The sequence below is a fragment of the Centruroides vittatus genome, unplaced genomic scaffold (assembly GCF_030686945.1).
Source record: "Centruroides vittatus isolate TY-2023 unplaced genomic scaffold, ASM3068694v2 contig_349, whole genome shotgun sequence".
NCBI classification, from domain to species: domain Eukaryota; kingdom Metazoa; phylum Arthropoda; class Arachnida; order Scorpiones; family Buthidae; genus Centruroides; species Centruroides vittatus.
The window spans coordinates 2950429-2975630 of record NW_027122172.1 but is presented as its reverse complement, the minus strand read 5'-3'; the positions used below and the strand labels follow the sequence as shown (position 1 = coordinate 2975630).

The 25202-nt window shown below is 32.6% G+C and overlaps 1 protein-coding gene and 1 long non-coding RNA gene across 3 annotated transcripts in view; both read right to left on the bottom strand.

Annotated features, from left to right (window-relative positions):
• LOC136974429 (calpain-7-like) overlaps positions 1 to 17449 on the bottom strand; it is a 58109-nt gene extending 40660 nt beyond the window's left edge. The window contains exons 1-3 of one of the 2 annotated variants that reach the window (XM_067269310.1): positions 17356 to 17449; positions 17093 to 17203; positions 4240 to 4367 (exon numbers count right to left, since the gene is read on the bottom strand). In XM_067269310.1, coding sequence (XP_067125411.1) covers positions 4240 to 4359 — 120 coding nt within the window. In that variant the 5' untranslated portion in view covers positions 4360 to 4367; positions 17093 to 17203; positions 17356 to 17449. The remainder of the gene's footprint in view (positions 1 to 4239; positions 4368 to 17092; positions 17204 to 17355) is intronic. The other variant, XM_067269309.1, reaches the window with a different exon arrangement.
• A 3087-nt stretch (positions 17450 to 20536) lies between these two features.
• Positions 20537 to 21354, bottom strand: LOC136974475 (uncharacterized). The gene is made up of 3 exons (XR_010880646.1): positions 21228 to 21354; positions 20931 to 21142; positions 20537 to 20551 (listed from the first exon to the last, which is right to left on the bottom strand). It is a non-coding gene; the product is annotated as an uncharacterized lncRNA (long non-coding RNA).
• Positions 21355 to 25202: the final 3848 nt, after the last annotated feature.

Sequence of the window (25202 nt, the reverse complement as noted above, 5' to 3'; positions counted from 1 at the left end):
TGTTTCTTCTTGAGTGAAATAAATCTCTTTATCTGACAGAATGTTACTGAGATTCAATCAAGTTTATAGTCTAGAGAATCCATGCAATGCACCCTCCAGAACAGGATCATCTCAATTTCCTATCATTCTTTGCTGATCTTATATTACTTTTATTCGATAATAAATTCTTTATTCTGTACTGCTATATTTATTGCATAAACAAACAATATTAAAGAATTAGCAAATAGTTTTTGCTGTATTTCTCCTTTTGTAAAACAGGAACAATAAATAAATATTAGATAATATTTATACAGTGTAAATAAACAAAAGTAAAACTTGTGAAAAATAGCACAAGAAGTTTGGAAATACTTTCAGATTAGAAACACCAAACTTCTCACAGTATTTTTTGAGAGTTTTTTTGTTTGAACACCCTTTATACATTCCCTAATTTCTCTGTAGTTTTATTTCAACTTTGATGCTAAAAACTTCATGCAAATTTTACATTAAAAAAATTTTATAGTTTCTCATTTATTAATTTTTTATCAGTAATGGGAATAAAATGATAGAGAAAGTTCTTGGTAATTAATTCAAATTTTTGAGTTTCAATAAATATAAAAATCAAAATTTTTTCCACAGAAAATTCCATTTCATTAATATATAACTAATAAAAATTTAATAACTCAATCAGGAAATTACCAACTTAAAAAACCAAATTTCATAACAAATATATTAAAGGTTCTTGACAGCTCTCAAAGTTTACAAACTTTGGAATGTATCTACTGATAAAATCCTATAGGTTTAACTACAAGTATTTATAGGAGTTGAATAATAATAAATTATTATTATTCAACTCCTATAATAAAGTATAACAAAATTTTATCAGTAAAATGATTTAAGGGGTTGTATCTTTTTTTTTTATTTTTAGAATGTATCTGTAAAAATACTTACATTAAGAGTTTTGACTTATTTAATATGTGAATTTTTGTTGTTCTTTTTCATCCTTAACATTACAATTTAAAATTCAATACATATTCGACACCTTTGTATCAATGTTAAAAAAAACCTTAATTAAGATAACATACCAAGTTGAATCCCAATTATTTAATTTGAAAGAGACCTATAAGTGATTGAATTAAAAACATGTGAGAAAATATGAAGAATAGAAATGAACAGAAGAGACAGCAAACAAATTTCATATTCAGTGTAAATTCATCATAAATATGAATTACAGGTTTATGAATTATGAACAGGTTTACTAATAACTAGCAGATGAGCCAAGCGTTGCTCGGGCAAAAAATAACAGCAGCAAAGATTAAGATTATTAGATTATTTCATATTTCTAACCCTTCTATTATATTATAGTGTTTGATTCTATTTACAAAGGTTATCTTATGTAAGGGTTTATTTCACCAAGTACTGTATCTAACACATTTTAAAAATAATTTTTAAAATGTGTTAGATTGGGCACTTGGTGTGATAAACCATTACATAAGATAACCTTTGTAGTTATATAAATCAAACACTATAATACAACAAACATTAAAAGGAAAACCATATAAAGAGTTTGGTTATTTCAGCCTACCCTTGTCATATTTATTGCAATACTTGAAAGGTGCAAAACGGCACAATTTCATTTGGTCAAGTAGACACCAAGTGAAAATGTGATGTATTAAATTTTTTAACATATCATATCTTTTTCTAATGTTAACTCTAAAAAACAGTACCATTCACAGCCGAATATCAAGTGTAATCTACCAATGAATCAAATTTTGCAAAATATAAACTCTGCACCCTCAAAAACCACTTAAAACATATTTTGTGCAGGCTGGTAACCTTGTATTATGTAATTTTCCTATTCAAATGCCACTATACCAGTGGGTCTGATAGAAAGAAGAAACTGTTGCAGAAGGGAAATGAAGTAAATTCAACCAAAAATAGTCCTTCACCTCCTCCTGGAAGAGAGGATAGTCAATGACCACTAATTAATACCGGCCTACTATTAATAATTGAAAACTGATCCATTTTGAATAGGTTGTAATGGCCCCCCATGTAATTGAAGTTGCTAACCTTAACATCTTAAAGATTTCATATGACTTGTTTAAATAATAAAATCTTGTAAAAATGTGAGAATAATTGCTTTTATGTGATAATAAAGTGTTTAAACTTTGGCAACAGATTGTATGAACTATATGGGAAGAATAATTTCCAAATTGTATACCAACATAATCCCACTGTTTTCAAACTTTTATGAAACGATAAAAAGAAAGAGGATCGGAATTCAATGACAGGAATTTATTCAGTGCCTTTACACGACCAACGTTTCGATTCCAAGCTTGTTTATGTGGGTGCAACGATGCGTGGTTTAAAACAAAGGCTCAAGGAACACAAGTATACAATCAATAGGAACCTTGACAGCACTGTGCTAGCCACATATGCAAGTCAACAAGATATTAATGTCCAATGGATCAGGCAGCTATTATCAAAACATCGACGAATAGGCACACAGTGAAACATCTTGAGAAGTTGGAAATCTTCAAGGTGCACTCGAAAACTGATTGTATAAACCATAGGGATGCAGACACATTGTTTACCGCTTGGCAATCATTTTACAATAATTAATGATGCTAACAGATTATGCTAGTTTCAATGTTATATCTTATATTATTTATTCTTTTTCACTATATTTTGGCCTTATTTACTTATTTATCTATATTTCGGCCACAAGGACATCTTCCGTTAATTTTTAATTTTTTATATTTATTCCGAAATCATTTTATGTTCTATTTTTAATGTTCTATTTTTTCTGTAACTAATGAAGATCATTAAAAATGATTGAAAACGTTTTTATTACATTAAATTTTTACTGCATTGATTAAGGAGTAGTTTTTTAATATATTCTGTTTCCAGTACCTGCTTTGTTATTTGCTTATGTAAATTTTTTCTGCTGCAACAGTGATGATTGAACTTGCATGCGCGTTGTTTGGACCTGCTGTAGTCTTTCAAACTGAGTGCAAATTCGTATGCAATTTAGTGTTTTATTTTTTTTAATTTAATAATTCACGTAGTTTTGCTTTTTAATTCTAATTAACAAAATAATGTCTGTTGAAGAAGTTTTTTCTGACGAGTTTCGGAAGAAGTGTAGTTTGAGAACGTTCTTTAGGCTGTTGGAATCAGAATTTGATGAATTTGGCTTAGATAATAGGATAGGATCAGATTTAAAATCAGCTGTACGGTTGGGTTTACAACATGTTGAAGACGTTTGTAATAATTATTTGAACCGTTGTAAAATAGTATAGAGAGTGGATGGAAATTCAGTTGTGATGAAATGTTCACATTGTAAAAAAAAGAAAACAGTTACGTGTTTGAGGATACGTTTAAAGCAAAGTGTGGTTGTACTTCTTAGGGCTATATTTTTTCATTCATTTGGCACATGCTGTGTATAGAATGAACATTAAGTAATGCAGCTTTGGCAGTGGGTATTAGTAGACAAACTTCAGTCTATTGGGCAAACTACATAAGATTAATCATGATGATAGCTGTACACAACATGTCATCATTTAAAATAGAGGGACCCAATAAAACAGTAGAAATAGACGAAACCACAATAGCTAAACGAAAATACGAGAAGGGACATAAACTAAAGGGTACTAGATGGGTAGTGGGAGGAGTATGTCAAGAGAATGACTCATCACAAAAATAAGAAAGAAACAAAAGCAAAGTAAAAAACCACCACCAAGAACAGTAAGAAGGTCAAATTATCGACTAAACAAAGTATTCATCCAAACCAGAAGAAAAAGATAGTTGTGTAGCGAAAAAAATCCGGATAAGGGAATGAAATTACCAAAATTGTGAGTAAAAATTTATTTTTATAATAACACGTTTTATGTGTTAGGAATGTTTTTACCCTAGAACTCAAATATGCTAAATTTCGACATCAGCCATTTTGTTTTTGTGCACTCACAGGTGGTAAACAAGATGGCAACCAGAAGTGCAGCCATTGGGACTACCTAGGTAGAGTTTAACCAATTTATTAATTATTTAAATAAAAATAAAAATTCTATTCTTTCCAAAACATTTTAACAAACTCATATTTATAAAGAGAATTTATGGTACATATAATGAATAAAAGGATATACATTAATTTTACAAATTTGTCATGTTTTTGTCAAGAATATTCAAAGGCAAAATAAAACAGATTGATCAGAGTGCATTATATATGGATATTTTTTGTTTTTAATTTTTTCAAGCAATATGACATACCTGGTAATAGTAAATAGCAGCATCAATATTATTTTCACTGTCACAAGAAATTGCAAGTGTTGCTAATTCAACAGCTAATTCAAGAGAACGAGATCCTGAAGGATCTTCATAAGCAGCCATGTTCAAATCTGAAATTAATTTTGATCATCATCTTAAAATATCAAGTATTAATTAATTTATATTATTTGGAAAAAATACACAAGATAAAAGAAATGTTTCTTATCAAATATGTAAAAATCAATAATAAATATTTTTTATATGTACAAAAATTTCAAGAAATTATGCAACTCAAATAAACTATTTTATAATTTCCAAACACAGAAATAATGTATAAATTCTATGTCTTATCACTAATACTCAGTACACAGGAAATAATACACACTTTTTACACAGAAGATTCGATAACTGAGGCAATAAATCATCTTACATCATAAGGATATATTCAAATATTGTTATATGTAAAACCAAATACAAAATTCAAACCAATATTTTTCAACATAATTGTCACTGTTGCCTAAGGATTTATTCCAACATGACACCAGAACATCAAATCCAACATAGAAAAAATCACAGTCAAACTCAGTCAATCAAGAAGTTAATGCTTTTTAAACTTGGGATCTGTTCAGAAATAGTTCAACTGCATCACTCAAAAACATTACCTATAAAGTTTCCAGTGATATACCAGTTGCTGCTAGATTTACCAATCTTCAAGAATGGGTTACGGAATGACCGACCAACTACCGACAATGTCATTCACCATTACCAATTAATTGGTAAGCATTTCCAAATAGATCACTGGTTCTAAGTTGCAGAACATGGCAAAATGTTTTCTGATAAGCCCAAAGAAATAAGTCACTCAGTATCAGGTCAATGCTATGAGACAAATAGACAAATTTGTTAGCACCTCAAATTTCAATTGCACAATGTTTTGAAACCACAAGAGGTAATTTTTGTTGATTTTCTCAGATAGGAAGACACACAATTGTAACATTCTGAATCATTTGCAGAAGGTTATTCTTTGTAAATGATGCAATCTGCTGCATCAAGATGTAATCTTGCTCCATGATAACGTCAGATCACACACAGTCAAATGCATTCTAAAAACCGAAGGAACTTTGAATTAATACTTGAAGTTCATTTGGATAAATGTTAATTTTAAACTGGCTAATTATAACAGTTATTCATCACTAATATTCTAAAATTTTGCCTGCCTTCATATTAATTATCAAAAATGTAACAAAGATTAGCTTTTGTTATCAGTTGCCAACCTGACTTATAACAAAACAAAAAAAAAATTAGCTTTCTCATTTCATTAAATATATATCATGCTTTTTAAACTGCAAACTTTCAATGAACAGTGTTAAAATGTCAATAAAAAGCAATAATTTATAAAATAAAATCACTTTAACTAACTTGAAGAAATCCAGTTTTAAATCATTTATGATTTATGAAAATTAGCCAATATAAACATTACATTATTATATTAATTAAGCTTATATACTACATGCCATTTTTAGATACAGAATACTCTCAAAGTAGCATACACTTGACAAAAAATAAGGAAAGAAAAAATAAAAACTCATCAACTTATACAAAATTTAGTAAAACAGTTTAAAAAAATAAATTTATTCAACATCAATCATAAAATATCTGAGCAGAAACAAACCAGTGCTTAAAATAAATGTTTTTTTTTCTTGTAGAGAAGATTAAAAATGCTTTTATCATATGAAGTGTATTAACAGCATAAATTTATTTGCTGACACATATTTAGCACATTGAACTGATGTTATATACTATACTATAGCAAAATCAAATAGCTACTAAATGTATATATTAAACAAATTATGAAGTTCTTCGTAACAAACATTTGAAATTCAAAAATTATAGTAATTTTCAGAATTTCATTTTGCTCTAAGATTTTTTTGGCCAAACCAAAAAATATTAAATATATTAAACAACCCCAAAGACCAACATATATATATATATATATATATATACATACATACACAGCCAAACAATTGCCTTAAATACTCGGGCTAAATATTTGCTAATTTTTAATAATTAATACTAAATAAATGAGAAAATTTACTTAGTATTAATTGAGCTGTTGATTTTGAAAGTAGAGCAAGTCCATTTTATGTTATTGCTAGATATTTAATGGTTTGCATTTGAATGAGTTTAAAAATATTCGTAAACAGTAATAGACTTATTTTATATTTTTTTGGTTTTATTTCGTGTAAATTTAATATGCAATAATGGTTATCTGCATTAGGTGAAAAAATTATGGTTTTGGTATGCGCCAATGGACTAGCCTCACTTCCAAAAGCAATCATTTGTTGAAAACGTTGCTTTTCTTTGAATGGAATATAATTATAACAACAAAAAATTGAATATTTTATTTATTTATTTATTTTATTTCAATATTTCATACTTTTTCCAAAAAGCTACAATAAAACAAAAAATAAATTTTATAAGAAAATGTGAAGAAAATAATAAAAAATATTTAGTAATAAGTTGCATGAATATTAATATTTAATTTTTTTTTATTTATTTGATAGTACAAGGAAAGCCCTGTATGTACGGGCAATAAGTGAACAAACAAGAAAATATTACAATCATACATAATAGTATAAGAATACAATTACAATATCTTCTACCCGAGACACGTGACAATCAATCTATAAACAAAGAGGTATACAATTATTCGCGTCACATCCCTACTAAAGACAATAAATGTTCCCCCAAAAAGCAAAATGACAAATAACAAATAAACACACAAAACAAAAAAGTGGCAGCGATTGGTCGACGCATATAAAAGTAAAAGTAATAATAAAACAAAGTAAATTAAACAAATACCTGAAAAATAGTAAAGTGTTAATTAATAACCGCCCAAAAGCGCCGACCATAAACGCTGCCAACTAGCCAACATTCAGATGTCCTCTTAAATACTGTAACTACACCACCTGTTGGACAAACTTCTGAAAAAAGAAAGAGTAGAAAATAGCTTATTCCAATCAAATCAGTCTTGTTGATCGTTTATCTTAGTAATAAACCTATAAATACAATAATATTTGTTATGGTCTTGCAACAATTGCCTATATGATTGCATTGACAAATAATCTTCTCCAAAGCACTTTTGTCTATCTGCAGTTAAAACTTTACATTCAGCTACCACATGGTAAGCATCAAAATTGACGCAAGAATCACAGAACTCACAATACTGGATGCACGGAGAACTCATTCGTCTAAATGTATTACAACGAACCTGTAGTACTGCTTGAATCATAGAAAATGGTCTTTCCATATTTAAATAAGTCAGCGACCCCCAATCATTAAAAACCTCCAGATACCATTTATTATATTTATAGTTGGCCGCTCTATCTTTAAATTCGTTTACATAATTGATCGCAAGCCGCATTAAAATATCAGAGGCAATAGTTTCATTGACCATTGTCGGATCCACTCGATAACCGAACTTCTGCATCAAAGACATAATACGATCACCCCACGCTATTCTTAACGAAAATAATAATAATTTAGCCGACTCAGTAAGCTTACTAGCAGCCTGTTTATAAACCCATCTTAAATTACTTTTTATTATATTAAAATAAAGGGGAACCCTTTGAAACTCCAAATATATAATATACGATGGAATCCATCTCTTTAATGAATATAGACGCTTAATAAAATTAATTTGTAGATTATCATCTCTATCTTTCCAATCAAAACCCCACACCTCAGACCCATATAGCACTGCTGACTGTATAAAAGCCTCAAACATTTTTAACTTATCTTTCCACCGTACCAATCTACCAGCAACACATGCCTTAATAATCTTATCTATTCCTATATTCACTTTATTATGAATATACTTTAAATGTTTAGAAAAACGACCGTTGGACTGGAAGAATACACCCAAATATTTATACTCATCAACTACTTCTATTTTACCCTCTTGTAAAAACCAATTTTCCCTTTTAGCATGTTTTCCTCCGTTTCGAAAAACCATAATTTTAGATTTATTAATATTCACAGAAAGATTTAACTCCTGTAAAGCCATTTCCAAAAAATCTATCAATCTCTGTAGGCCCAAGGGCGAGTCTGCCATGACCACCAAATCATCAGCATACGTCAAAATTTTCACTTCAGTTCCCAAAAGATCAATACCCCCTAATTCAGAAGCAATCAATTTGCTCACCAGTGGAAATAAATATAGATTAAACAATAATGGGCTCAAAACACAACCCTGTTTCACACCCTTAAACGTATAAAAAAGATCAGAAATACCATCTTTACCGGACACACCTGCCTCCGTATTCGTATATAACTGCATCAAAAAATTAACAAATTTATAACTCAACCCAATCTTCAATAGCTGTCTCCACAAAATGTCTCTATCCAAGGAATCAAATGCAGCAGTCAAATCCACAAAAAAGACGTAGAGTTTGCCTCGTTTCTTCCTTAAAGCCTTCTGTATTAAAGCATATAAAACAAAAATATTGTCCAATGTTGAGAAACCCGACCGGAAACCAACCTGGAAGTCCGAAAGAACTTCAAACTTATTCAACCACATTACCAATCGCTTACCTAAGATTTTACAAAACACTTTAGAAATAGTCGGTAATAATGAAATTGGTCTATAATTTTCCGGCAAATCTCTACGCCCCTTCTTAAATATAGGAATGATCTTACATATGCGCCAATCCAAAGGAATTACTCCTGATTGATAGACATTATTAAACAAACCTACCAAATATCCAACCAACTCTGGATGATTCTTATACAACTCCACTGGAATACCATCTATACCTGGAGCAGTCCCATTTTTCATGGAAACTAGAACCTTTTTGACTTCCTGTTCCGTTATCTCTGTATCCAACAATTCGTCCTGCCAATTCATACACCAATTATATACAGCGATATCTGGTAAATACTGCCTAGAACAAAATTTCCGAGCAAAATACGATACCCAATCAAGAGCCGGAAGTTCACTACGTTTCCTACCAATAAAGAAATTAATACATCGCCAGAACTGTTTACTATCACCAGACGCCAAATTACTGTTCAACCTTTTCAAAAAAAGCTTTTTCTTAGCTCTACATAAATTACGAGTGATGTTCCGTTCCTTAATGAAATTACCCACAGCAGTACTATTTCCAGTCTTGGCCCGCCTCATTCTTTTCAATGCCCGGTTTCTCCTCGCAATACTCAATCTACAATCAACATCAAACCAAGAAAGAGACGAACCAACCGACCTTTGAAACCAATCAGAAAACGATGATTTAATTAAATCGTCCAAAATCTCAAACGTTAATACCGACTGACTCCGGATTGCAGACAATAAATCACTATATTTATGACTCATCACCACCTTACTTGCTTCCCTCCAAAAGATTCTCACTCTATTATCTCTAGACCTGATCCACCGTTCTTTAGTTTTCTTTTTGACTTTACACTTTAAAGTCACTCCGATTGGAAAATGATTACTATAAACTTTATCCAATACAAAAAAAGTAGAAACATCAGCCAATCGAGTCAACTTGACCAACACTAGATCAATAACAGAGCAACCTATTTCTCCTACATAAGTATAATAACCTTTAGAGTCCGCTGTACCTCTACCATTCAAAATTAAATATCCTGCGGATTCACAAAATTCCAACACTAATCTACCACGATTATTTATCAGAGTATCCCGCGATACTCTTGACGTCCAAGTCCAATCAAACTCTTCATTACTATCAAAAATCCATTCCTGTGGCTCCAAACCTGTACGAGCGTTAAAATCTCCGATCAAACAATCCAAATCATAACAACCAGCCAACCTAACCACCTCCATCCAAATAGTATTCCATATAGGCGGTCTTATATACACAAACAAAAGGACGTCACTAGATGCGCTATTGTCACTTGCACAACAACCCAATGCCTATCTTTTTCAAGTATATTCACTTTCAACGAGTTTGCTATCAATAACATCCAACCGCCAATGAAACGCCCTCTATCCGTCTCACGATATCCTGCTTCCTGAATAACCATAAACTTGTCCAAACTGTCAACATTAGACAAACTAGTCCTACCATCCCACCACGTCTCCATTAAGAAAACAATGTCAAAAGTACACAAATAATTCCAAAAAGAGTTAGGTTTATTTACGACCCCTTCGCAATTCCACGAAAGTACATTCGTACCTGCTCCCAGTCAAGTTGCGGTTAGCTCTTCCATTGTCTTGGAAACAAAGTTATATTTATAAATTTTATCGTTAACTTTAACCACATTTCGATTATTTAAATAAGTAATTACAGCTCCCATCTTCTTTTTTTCTTTAGCGAAATTATTAGTTATTTTCCTTATCTCCCTGGTTAACGGAGGAAGGTCATCCATTAGAAATATCCTAGAACCCTTTAATTTGAATGCCATTCTTCTAATCTTACATTTATCACCATAATCCAAAAAACTACAATAAATCAATCTAATTCTATTCATCTGTTGCTGCCCTAATCTGTAACACCGGTCCAAACTGACCTGATCGACATTTAATTTATCATGAAAAAACTCCAACACTACTTCCTTAGCCGGCAAATTCTCATTTTCCGATTCAGGTAATCCAGAAATTATCAAATTATTACGTCTTAAAAAACACTCAAACCGCTCCTGACAATGTAAATTCAGCCAATTTTTTCTCTAAGTCTATTCCATCAACCGATACAATCTTACCGGCATCATGAGTGAGTTTTTTCTCTAGAACCTCTCGATTCTAAATTCACAATGGCTTCATCCAAATTTTCCACCCAGGAATAAATTCTATCAATTTTGTTAATCATTCCTTCCAATTTCGAGTTCTGTTTTAAATTTAATTGAATTAATAACGATATCCCATCCTTGATGTCCAATTCTCCCTGAAGAAGTTCCAAAATCCTCATTTATTCCAAAGGATCAGGATGAAACACCTTAGATCTACTATCCATTTGACTAACCGGAGAATAAGTCTTCCTTTTCGACATCACGCAAAAATCCAATAATCTTACCTGAAAAATAGTAAAGTGTTAATTAATAACCGCCCAAAAGCGCCGACCATAAACGCTGCCAACTAGCCAACATTCAGATGTCCTCTTAAATACTGTAACTACACCACCTGTTGGACAAACTTCTGAAAAATAGTAAAGTGTTAAGTCTCCTGCCGGACCACATATGACGAATTTATTTGAAAATCGAAGACAAATAACAAATAACTATGTAAAATAATAACAAAAGACGATGATGGCGTGTTCTGCTTATATAGTTCTCAAGAAAAATTAAAGTAAAAACGCCGGACCATATCTGGTCCGGCGAGAGTCAAAGTCGTCTCCTGTTTAATAACCGCCCAAAAGCGCCGACCATAAACGCTGCCCCACGAATATTAATATAATTATATTTCTTAGTTTAGATGGTGCAGATTTTTAAAGTATTCATGATAAATGGGTGGTACATAGGGTAATAAATCCATCATATCTTCATATCTTTCGTTAGAGTGGACTTGACTCACTTTCGAAATCAACACACAATAAATATTGTTGATGGTATAAGTTATTAGTAACAATGTATACTGACATTAAAAGATATTTATTGTGAATTGATTAAAAACATAAATTTTATGTAATAAGAATTAGCTTTAACTATTTTTTTCACAAAATGGACTTGCCCCACTTTCAAAATCAATGGCTCAATTATTAAAATTAGCAAATTTATAGCCCGAGTATTTAAGACGATCATTTGGCTACGTACCAAAAAAGATTTTAGAGCAAAATACATCATGAAAGACACCTGAATTTTTTGGTTTGTTTGCTTATATATCAATAGTTTACAGTCTTAGCAAGAGGTCAATGGCACCCAAAAGAGAAAAAATTGTGCCTTTATTTGAAATATCTTTAGACAGCAAAACATTTTTTATGAAACAGAACATAATAAACAAAATATATTAACATTTTTAATTTGAAAACTTTAAGAATGTTTAATTCTTAAAGTTAATTAAAACGAATGGCTAATTTAAATGTACATTTTATACATTTAAAGTAACAAAAATTTTAATTATAATAATCTTTTAGATTATTAAAAACTTGAATCCATTCTATTATATAAATTAAATTTTTGAAGGTAAAAAATTAAAGGTATATGGTTTTAAATACATCAGGATTTCAAAAACAATTCAAAAAATTTTCAAACTAATCACAACAGGAAAATAAAAGTCTACATATGTAATTTTAAATTAAATATACATATTTACAAGTGTATATTTTAAGTTAACACTTTTATTTAATTAAAATGAATCAATTCAAATATTTTTCACTTATACTTCCCTAAAAAGTACCGTACAATTGCACTTCACATTTGAATGTCACATTTGAATGACACAAATAATAAAACTTAACAAGTAACATGACACATGCTGAAATTCTGTATTATTCAGTTTACTGGTAACAATAAAGGGTATTATATATGATGACACTTCTAATATTACAATCAAAATTTCTTGTTAAAATGAATGACTCTTAAATTATGCTTATTTGTGTTGTTTCTATTTTAAATATTGATAAATTTAATTCAATATGTTTTTATTTCTATAGAATTTGTTTGATTATGTTATTTATAATCTATCCTAAAATTCAATCCCAAATATGTGATAAAAAGTTAAGGTATAAGTTACCTTTAGATACTTTGTACATATGCATGAATGCAGGGCTATCGAGAGGAGGGAACTAATACCCCGTTCGCACCGAGCATTTCAAACTAGATTGTCACCAAGGTCGGCAACTATGCCTTGGTGCAACCTGCCTCGACCGTTTCAATCTCGACTGAAACGAGGTTCGATCGCGATTGACTCGAGAGAGTTCTTGAAACTAGATCCAGTCATAAGAGAGATCCCACAATCCTACGCACGCAAGAAAATACAAGATGGTGGTGGAACACGTGTCGGGCCATCGACAGAGAAATAAAAAAGATACTGTATTTGGAGAGACGACGACATCTGTCTATTATTAGATAAATGGCAAGAAAAAGTACTGTATTTATTTCTAACCAAAACTTCCATTTTGTTTGTTGGTGTGTTCGTGACTTACCACGTAGTTATGTCAGTTTTATCATCGCGTGTAATAGTCGGGTTGTTCTCAAGCGGACTGCCTGTGCAAACAGCACAACATTCGACTAGCGACAGTCACAATCCAGATTGTAGGTAAATCGAGATCGAAGTGAGTCATGGATTGTGTGCGAATGTAGTATAAGGATATTTCCCCAGGACTGGAGAAAACTTAGGGCCTCTTAGTAGTTCCTATCTTGTAAATTAATGTTATTTTCATTAACAAAAAAAATCTTTGAGACTGCTTTTTATTAAGAAAGAAACCTACAAATTTCATTTGTTCAAAAAAATAATAATAAGTTAAACAGTACCAAGGCCACTTGATCGCTTCGCTAGTAAGGCCGTCCGCCGTAAGGAAAATTGCCGTATTCACGCTGTTTCCATTTTTCGCCGCTGCGAAAGATTTTGGCGCTAGTTAACGGTGAGACTCACACGTTCAGTGAATTGGTCGTTTTGTACTTTTGTGTGCAGGTATAGCTATTTTATGAAATTGTGATAATTATATATAGTTATACTTGTATATTGTTATATTCATTCGTGAGTTATACACAGTTGACGGAACTTTCTCTTCAACAGCAGCTTGGTATATAGATAAAAATACATTCATTGTGTAGCTCTCTATCTGACAACACTCAGCACAGTTGATGTTGTAAAGTACTTGCTGAATACCGTCAAATTCAGATATGTTTTGACAAGAGATTTAACAGTGATCCAATTGAGTCATTCTTTAGCTGCATTCGTCAGTTTAATGGAGGAAATGACAAATTAGATGCACGATCAGCATCTCTTACAACGCAAATGATTTTAAAAGTTGGTATCTTACAGGCTGCACAGAATGGAAATGCACCATGCTCTTCTTTCTCCTCAAAGTTGTTACCTGTTATGACAGAAACCAATTATAATGTTGAAGATAAAGTCTGTAAATTGCATGATTCTTCACTGTCTATTTTGCAAAAATTGCAATCTGTTACACAAGACTGCAGTGTTCCCTGTACAATTGAAAATGCTTCTCTGGCAGTTATCAGTGGTTACTTAATTAGAGTTCTTGAAGAGAAGATTGCATGCTATGAGTGCCTTGAAACCATCCTGCAAGTAATGGAGCTCTTTTTGGCTTAATATCAAACTAAGATAGAGGACAGCGTTATCCGAGACCAGCGTTAGTGGGAGTGATTAGAATTCTTACAGATTTTTTTGATGATGTAATTACATACACAGATCTTGTCAGGCTAGTTTGAAAGTTAAGCTGATAAAGGTCATTTTGCCATACTTGAAAAACTGCCCTGCACTGTGGTGTAAGACTAACACTGATGGTGCACATTCAAATCACAATAATCGCATGTGCAATATTATAGTAACAAAGTTTGTTAGCCCTTTACTAACCAATTGGACTGGACAATTAAGTCAAACTGTGGAAAAAGTTCTCAGACTGTATCATAAGCCCACTTCTAGAAAAATATTAAAAGTCTAATGTAATTAAATGTAAATATTAAGTCTAATTCATATTGTAAATTTCTGATGAGAAGGAAGCTAAGTACATTTCTGTTTTCTGAAGTTTGTAAAATTCATTCAAAAACAGTACACTTTATTTAATAAATTAATTATTTTTATGTAATAAACTTCTGTTTTTTCTATAAAGAATTTTATTTATATTAGAAATGTAAACTGAAGCAATGTTACTTTTACCATAGCTATACTTTCAATTTGAACTTTAAAACAATATATGTTGCTTTTGTTCACAATTCTACGTACTTCTCCAATATTAATTATTATAAATTCTTACCTTCAATATCACCATATTTCCGCGAAAATTTTTCGAAATTTTTTTACTAATCTAAAAAATTGCTTATTTTTGCCAAAAAAATAAGCAGATTTTTTCGAAAGGTTATATCGATATTTATTCGTAGAGTCTTAATTAACAAAAGTAATAATTTTATAACAGATTTAATACACAGCATTTTAATAAATTATCATATACTAGCAGGTAGGCCCGGCGTTGCTCGGGCAAAAGTAACGATAGTGAAGATTAAGATTATTACGTTATAGTCACGAAAGAAAGAGAGTAATTTCATCAACAAACTAAGTATTTTTAAAGAAAGGTCGAATTTGAAAATCGAATGTCCTAATATTGTTCGATTTTCACGACGTGTTCTGATTATATCGTTCAATTTTCATCGAATGTTCTAAAGAAGAAAAGTCGAGAAAAACCGAACTAATCTGTTTAAATTTGAAAATCAAATATGTTCTAACGTATTACTCTTTTTCTTTTTTTTTCCTCCAGCGCCCGTAAATCTTGCACGTCGCTTTCTCTTGTTCTCCATTGTTACTTAACACTTCCATTGTTGACGGAAGTGTTAAGCCTTAATCCTGTCCCTCTCCCCGTGGGGAGGAATTTCGAAAAATCCCCTCTTAGTGAACGTTTTCGTGACGCACCGTAACTATGTACCAAATTTCAACTTTCAACTCTTAACCGTTTGGGCTCTTAACATTTCCATTGTTACGTAACACTTCCATTTTTAACGCTTTTATTGTTGACACTTCCATTATTACTTCACACTTCCATTGTTACTTCACACTTCCATTGTTACTTAACACTTCCATTGTTGATGGAAGTGTTAAGACTTAATCCTGTCCCTCTCCCCCGTGGAAAGGAATTTCGAAAAATCCCTTCTTAGTGTGCATTCTCGTGACGTACCCTAACTGTGTACCAAATTTCAACTTTCAACTCCTAACCGTTTGGACACGTCTCGATAATGTATATAGAAGCTTTAATCTCGTCCCTCCCCCGTGGAGAGGAATTTCGAAAAATCCCTTCTTAGTGTGCGTTTTCGTGACGTACCCTAACTGTGTACCAAATTTCAACTTTGAACTCCTATCCGTTTGGGCTCTGCGCTGATTATTATTATTATTATTATTATTATCAACTCGTCTCGATTATATATATAGATATAGTCCGAAAATGTGAAATTTTTTATAGTAGACACTATAGGTAATCTAGTTTTGCTAAGTTTGCGTACTTTTCGAGTAAAAAAAAATTTTTAAATTAACGATTAACTACTGGTATCTTTAAGAATCGAAAAGAGATCATTAAATAGTATTAGTGTGAAAAAGTTTGTATTTTCCATGCCAATAATACTCTGTTATTACTTCTTTCTAAAAACGTCTTATAAAAATAAAGGTGTGAAAAATACTGTATTGTTATTTCGCTTTTTTCGAAGCATTCCCATGTTCCCATGCTTTTTTCACGAACTAGGGAACATCGTTTTCAGCAGCTCATTTCTTGACTGTCAAAAGTTTTCATCCTGCATTAATGAGAAAAATACTTAACGCAACGCGTCTCCAAACTCCTTTATACTGAAACGCTGACTATGGATGGTCACCGATCGTTAGCGCCACAAGCGGAGAAAATATCAACTAGCGTCTATACGCTCGGTACAATAGACAGAGAGAATTGGTGGACGGCCTTACTAGCGAAGCGATCAACTGGCCTTGACAGTACCAACTCTAAACCCAGGCCCCCATATCGAGGTTTTGGCATCCCTGTATATATGTATGAATCAATAACCTAAATTATTCCAATGTGTTACAATTATAATGTTGACCTAAACAAACTAAAATTACTCTGTTTGTGTATTTATAGTATACTAAAAAATTCTAAGATTATCATCTGTTATGTTCATATATATCAAGCTAATCTCTTTATCTACTTAATTATTTTTGATGCAAAACAAAAATATAACACACATAATCAATAGAGCATGTATATGACTGTCATTCAATCTCACTCTTTAATTACTTCATGTCTTATCAATGAATCCGATCCTGTAAATACTCGAACTCTTCGATATTAAGAACCTAGAACAAAACTAAGCAGAAATTGAATCACTGATGTACTAATTATGAGCGTTTTTATTTATTTTTTATGTAATAAATGTATTAAATAGATTTAATGCTTGTAAGGGGTTTTTTTCGGTATCACTTATTGATTAATGAGCTAAAATACTTACAGAAATGGATGCAGATTAGGACTTAAACTCGTTTTTCGTACATTAGTTTGATTTTCTCGTTTCGTTTTCTCGCGACTAGCGAACCCTACCGGATTTTATTAAATCTTTTATAAATTAAAATGTATAAAAAAAGTTTTATTAATAATTATAAAATATTATTTATTTTTATTTTATAATTTTGTTTAATAATAATATATTATTAACGTTATGATACTGTAACTTGTTTAACATTAAATAGTATGTTATACTGTATTTCTCCTTTCCTTCCTTGTACTGATAATGGGTACGTTCGTAAAGTCGAACGAGTTAAAAGAGAATGACGTCGTCGTTATTCTTATTTCGTTAGACTTTTCGAACGATTCGTTTATAACTAAATGGCTGTTTCTAAAATCGAAGATACGAATGTTGCTAGTGCAGCCTTATCCGAAATATTTTTCTTAAATTGCTTCGGTTGGCCAGTTATTTCAATCATTTCACCTTTTAATTCTCAATTTAAACACTCGAGTAGATTTAGAAACATCAATATCGTCGGGCGCCATTTTCTTAACGAAGTAAACTAACGCTTTCCTTCGTGAGCTTCGTTAGAGTTTCGTTCGAAACGTCATCACCGTAGAGCATGCGCACTGAGCGAGACTACTACTTTTCGAACGATTCGTTACTAACGCGTTTAACTCGTTTGACTTTACGAACGTACCCAATATAGGAATTTTTTTAAAACTTCGCCCTGTGGGCACTAAGAGGGCCTCTTTATAACCTTTTAATATTCATCATTTCAGCGGTCCTGTGCACCTTCCTTGCCACGTCACTGTTATTTATTTAAAGTTGCAACAAGTTTGAAATACAACTATATAAGGTACAAACATTTTTCTAATGTAAGAGATACAATTTAGAAAAATGGGCTACCAAGGAGTACGCAAATCAAAAAGAGTTGGGAACTGCTGGTCCAGCAGAGCACGAAGATATAAAGATCCAAATAAAAACGGATTTTAGCTTATCTTCACAGAGTAAACTGGCATATTACTACATAGTAAACCAAAAGTTAAATTCATTTTATGAATTCCAATAATTCCGCCTCTAATGCTCAGATAGTTCAAATTAAATTTCATACTTACTCGTTAGCAAGATTCGGAAGAAATTAATTTATAACACCATCGTCGTTTTTTTTTTTCATATGACAGCGATTCCCAAATTGTGGTAGGTTGTCACCTTAACCGCTCGGCCATCCAAAGTTTATATTGTTTCAGAAATGGGTTTTGCAGCCCATTTCTAATCCGGACGAGCCGAAAAATTCCAGGAATTTCTTGTGGGTAGTTCCGTTCGGAAATGTCGAGCCTTGGCTCTCACAACCTGTCTGCCTCATTATAGGTTTGGCCAAACCTATAATGAGAGCTGCTAAAAAAGTCCTCTTAGAGCCCACAGTGCAGAAAGTTTTAAGAAAGGACTGCTAGACCAATACTCGTCAGTAGCCGAAAAGATTATCCGAGTTGCTGAAGTTTCCCGGGAATATTTGGTGGGGCCATCTGTTATCATATTTTACTAAAAAACTTTTTATATTTTTATATTTTCAACTACTGTATTATAAAATGGCAAAAGGCTTAATTTTCAAGGTAGGGACGGGTTTTACAAAAATTTTAAATGCCAATAACCAGTAAAATCGTCACAAGTCCGACCCTATTGGAGATGCACACGACCCCCATTATCTCCCCACTCCCTCGCCAAAATTTAATAGCATCAATCCCCCTAATAAGCAAAACCTCCCTGAAAAATATAAAGTTAATATAGTTGTGTAGTTAATGGATACAAGTAAGGCTGAAGCATGTTAATGTCGTTATATCGACGATCGGAATAAAAGACAGTAATCATTAACCATAAAAGGCTGAATTTCTACCTGTTCTTTGTGGAAAAGTTATTTTTTATACAGTACGACAATCAAAACTGTGTAGAATGACATGTCAGAATACGTTCTAAAGTATTAATTTAATTTAAGAAAAACTTTTATACAGTAAAAAATTAATTGATTTTAGTTTAATTTTAAATTTAAAGACCTGTGGTCTGAAGACCACGTGTTCCGTTGCGTAACCAGAGGGTAGGCCAGAGTAAAGGAGGGAGAGAGAAATATCGCGCATGCTCAACGGAGGAAGCGAGTCTTTTTGAAAGAAAGAAAAAGGAGAGGAGACGTGTAGACGAGAGAATCGCGAGTTTGTTTTGTTTTTGTGTGTGTTGTTTCCTTTGTTTTAGTGTCTGATATAGCGAAAGTCCTTTCGCTATATCAGACACTAAAACAAAAGTGATCGGAAGGAATAAAATAAAATTCTTTGCATTTGAGTCAGAGCGTATGATTTATTTCTTCGAAGTTTCTTTTTGTTTTCTTCGTGCACGGGGAATACTCTAAAGATCGACTACTTCCCCACAGACCCTTTTTAAAATTTTAAGGTAATACAACATAGAGGATATCTGCCAAAGAAGATGCTTCCCGAAGAACTTTTGTAGGAAACTGGTCTCTATTAGAATGTCAAACACTTGAAGAAAACCCGGAAAACTCCACTTGACTAGTCCGTTGGTGAGGTGCAAACCCATGACCAACTATCAGTATTCAGTACAGTGGCGTAGCGTGGGTGTCAGCCGCCCGGGGCGGAGGAAAATTTCGCCGCCCCCTTATTTAGGTATTATTATTATTTATTGTGAAATTTTGCCGCCCCCACCACGCTACGCCACTGCCTGGACCGTCTCTGATTCCATTCATTAGCCACTCGTAGGGAGCTATTTCACTAAGTGGATTGTTTTAAGATTTAAAAAGTAAAGAATATTTTGTTATTTTTATGTACGTTTCTTCACAAAGTTATATTTAATTATAAGTTTCTTTGAAGAATTTTTTGTACTAGGTACGCATATTCATCACACATTTTGTTTTACCGAGTAAGTTTTTTTATAATTTTAATTTTAGCCCTAATAATCATTAATCATAATCATTTTCTTCGTTATTAGTCAATGATTCGTCACTAGAAAACCATTGTGCCGAATACCATTCGTCGGAACTAACGAACGAAATATACGATAAACTTTTAGAAACTGGTTGAACGTCTTCGCTTTCCAATTCCGAAATGTATTGTGAATTTTCTTCTTGTAATTGTTCTACTGTCGAATCGTTGTGTTCGGTAATTAATTTTGAATTTTCGTATTCGTCGTTTTCATTTGTCTAAAATGGCGTTAATTCGTGTATTTAAAAAACAATATTTTAAATGGAATTAAAAGTATTTTAATATCAAACTCTTGCATTCTGTAGTTAATTTTTATAAAAAGTACAGAATTTATTAATTTTTTCGTTGCGAAAACATTAATATAAAAATAAAAATAATATTGAAAATCGTCATTTCTATTACATTCGTTAATGATACATTTATACACAACTGAACTTATCAGTATTATGAATGACTTATTAATAGGAGTTATTAACGCCTCATCCATTCCACAATGTATGCTCATATGTTCGTAGAATCAGAAGGTTTACAGGCTTCATTTGTGCAGCCCGTGTTATTTGTCGAAAATTAATATTTTTTGACACAATGCAAACTTACCTTAGTAACTTCATTTTTAACGGTATTATTTTTACGGCGAGTGTTTTTGACATTTTCTATTGATTCAAATTTTCTTATTTCTTCTATTATATCATTTGAAAAACCATATTCTTTCTTTTGTTTGTCATTTTCACAACTAAACAGTTGATGTTCCTCTTTTGCCTTGTTCTCTTTCATTTGTTGACTTATTTCTTTACACGGATATGTATTATCTTTATGACATTCATAAATATGAAAATTCGAATGATTAAATTATTTAATATGACCTTTATATGAATTTGAAGAAAATTTTTTTACCAGTTTTCTGATCAAGTAGTGTTTCGACTCTGTTTTCTTTTTCTTCTTTGTTCTTGTAGTGTCCATGTTCGTGATTAAAGGAACAAACTATCAATAATTCCTGGGTTCCGAATATAGCCTTTTCTTTACTGTCTTTTCGTGTAAAAGCTTGGCATTTCTGCAAAGAATTTCTTCTTTCCGTTCAAAAGAACCCGTTAGTGTCATCGATTCAATTTGTACAATTAGTTTTGGTTTATCAATTTTATTAAATATGTTCCCTTCGCAACATTCATCCTCCTTTGTCATTCCGTGTGTACGTGTGTTGAAAAATTCAGGTAAAGGTGAGTAGCTTTCGGACGTATGTTTTGTTGAATTCGTTTTAATATAATTCGGCATTCTGCGAAAAATTTCATTACGTTGGAATAAGAATTTCTTTAATGTTTTAATGAAATAATTATACTAGAACATTGTAAAAATATACAATTGAAATTAAACAAACCTTTTCTCTTTGGTGAATATCTTCTGAAAGAGTGCAATTAAAATTTTCTCGGCACGTCTTTTACTGTTGTTTTTATTATTGCTGCCCTGAGGTTTTCCTTCATCAGTTTCTTTATATATATCCGTAATTATGAACTGCTGTAATCAATTCTTATACGTCCGGAATGACAAAGTTCGTCTTAACTCTTTGTCTAAAAACAATAGATTAAATGTTTTTGTTTGCTTAGTAATAAGAATAGCAATGTCATTAAAAGTCCAAAGATTGTTACGAGATGAATAATACATTTTGAATAGAATAAATTGCTGAAAATTAGTATATAACCATATATATAACTTGATATAACTTGAATAATTGACAAGTCTTTTTCAATAAAGTGTTAAAATTTAAAAAGGGTTATCATTTTATAAATCCTCAATATTTTTAAATAAAGCCTTCAAAAGGGCTATAAAAGTGGTGGTAAGCGCTCGAAAGAGCTATTAAGCATATTTTTTTTTTTTTTTTTTTTTTTTGTAACTCTTTCCGCCCAGTGGGCACTAAGAGGGCCTCTTACAGCAAGCCCATTATGGGTTCGGCCAGGCTCACAATGGGGCGGCCGGGTGGTGAGGGATAGGGAACGACATATCCGAACGGACCACCCCCCGAAAAATTCCTGGGGATTATTCGACCCGTTCGGATTCGATCCCGGGTCCCCCAGAGCGGTAGGCTGCCACCTTTACCGCTCGGCCATCCGGCCGTCTATACAATGGGCTAAAGAACATGTTGTTTAGACATCTGAATACTAAAATTTACCAGGTGGAGTATCCACAGGGCAATGGTGAATGAGGAAATATTTAAAGAGGTACAGGAAAGAAACAACACACTTTATAAAATTTTTACTATTTGATTTACTCGGCTTTGCTCGCGACAAACCTGCAGAAGAGGTACGGCTGTATTTTGTACACCTTCTAAATTCGTTGTTGTCCGCAGAAGATACGAGATGAATGATAATTGCCGATATTGGACGAATTTAAGTATTGATCATCATACTAAAAAGAAACTAAAGCTGACAAGGGCTCTGTACTAATGTACAACTTTCATTAAAGTTTGACTCCACTAGAGATATGACACAAGACTCCCTTGATCTGTAAGTACCAAAATTTAATAGCATAAATGCCTCAAATATAGAAATAAACCTGCCCAGTATCAAACGTTTTGGTTCATCCAGACCTCGGATATAATGCAAAATATACGCCAATGCGCCCTCGCGCGCATACACACACACACACACACATTCCAGCAGTGGCGTGCCGTCATTGGAAGCGATGGAAGCGCCGATTCCACCTTCCAATGACCTTCCCTTGTATTTTATAAAATATGAATTTTCATATTTTAACGTACTTTGCATTAGTTAAAATTAATATTTTATTATAACTGCATTATGTATCTTTTACAAATTTCTATACTACATGTGAAAAAAACGATAAGATTGCTATTGTATATTCGAATAATTCGGTGGCAAAAGGAATGTCGAAACCGTGTCAGTTTCCAATCAGCCAGATTATATAGGCATTGGCACATGCGGTTTACAGAGCACCAACTTCACCCGGTTTAGCTGGTAGAACAGTGGCGTAGCGTGGGTGTCAGCCGCCCGAGGCGGAGGAAAATTTCGCCGCCCCCTTATTTAGGTATTTTTACAAGATATTATTATTTATTGTGAAATTTTGCCGCCCCCTAAAAGTGCCGCCCGGGGCGGGCCGCCCCTGCCGCCCCCACTACGCTACCCCACTGATTCAGTAGTTTTATCTACTGGAGCACTGAGAACATTACCACTCACATCCGGCTATTTAAGACTAATAAAAATGTTGAATGTGCCAGATATTATTGTACTTAAAGGATAATATTTGCTGACATATTGTACGATTTAACAGAATGTTTTGGTACCTTAGACGACATTTTAGATAAAATGATCATACCGTGTAATTTCTACAAGTTTTTCAGATTTTCCTCTGGATACCTCCGAAATAAGCATTATTGATACGACAGGAAAATATAAATTAGACAATACACTTTTCTCTTAATAGAGATAGGAACGAGATATTAATCAAATAGTAAAAAAACCAAAAAAAAATAAATAAACGACATCCCACACTCAATGCCCAAAGAAGTAATTAAACTTAAAAAAAACTAAAAAGAATTAAATTTAGGAGAAAGAGTAATTAGAAAGATTGCGGCCGAAGTTCAAACTTTATACTTGTACGACAAGCAGAAGTACACGTTTGACGTTTGAACTCCAAGAAATACACGTTGTGCCACACGTTCACGTCACTCACTGATTCAAGGGATAGTGACCCGTTCATCCCACTAGATGGCGGAAATTTTGGTTTTTGTCGAGAGTTGGCAACACCAAGAAAAAGTTGTTAAGTTCCAAAAGGCGCGGAAACATAGTGGAATGCTCTTATAACCGAATTAATGTAAATAGTTGATTTTTGTTTTGTGTGAATAAAATCTAAAGACAGATTTAGTGGACTTTGCTTAATTGGACATACGACAGGGAACCTGGCGTACGAACAAGACGGTCAGATGAGAGTTACGAAAATTAATTAATCATTACACGAGACTAGGATGGGCCTGACGCGACAGATATTGTTGAAAAATGGTGGAAACATTCAAGAGCGGACAAAGGTACCAGCGAAGGTAAATAAACAAATTAAACTATTTTTAGAAATTTACAAACGTATTATGCTGTTGATGGTAGAAGACGCCGTGAAAGAACAAACCTACTTCTAAAGTGTTATGGTAAGCTATTATGAACCCAACTGTATAAAAATTCTATAGGCACTTCATATCATTTGCAAACAAAATTGAATAATTAAATAATTTCTGAATTTCTTTACAATGTTATTCATAAATGCTTGAATAATCATTTTAATAAAATGCGTCATAATTTTAACTCAAAACACAGAAAAATGCAGATGTTTAAGTAGAACTTCTACTCGTCATGCTCGACGTTCCAAACACCATTGTCAAACTTCTAGGCTTACAAGATGGCGGCGCTCGACGTTCGACGTTCGACGTTCACGTTTTAGGGATGAAAACATCGGCCGTAACCTCTATTAAACTATTAAAATTATTAAAACTTGCTATTCTATTAAAATTATTGAAATCTGCTACGCAAATATGAGCACATTACGTTCAAATACTTCTCTAACTTGGATAATGTCGTACATTCCACCCCAAACTTTCTATTGGATATAACCATTTCATTGGTTTATATGGAGTGTGCAGCTTTTTCGGCTATAATACTCCGAAAGAGCGATGGCGTTAGCATTCGTTAATCCGGCCGAAGCTTTTAACTGCTTGGCATTACGTGAGAGCGAGGGAATAATGCCCTCCGGGAGGTTTTTTGAGGGTAACCGGCCCCTTTCAGGCGTTACGGACGCGAAGAAAACCCAGAAAACCTCACGTAGCCAACCCGCGTGAACCCATGACCGAACTCCCAGTGTTCAGGAACACCTGGA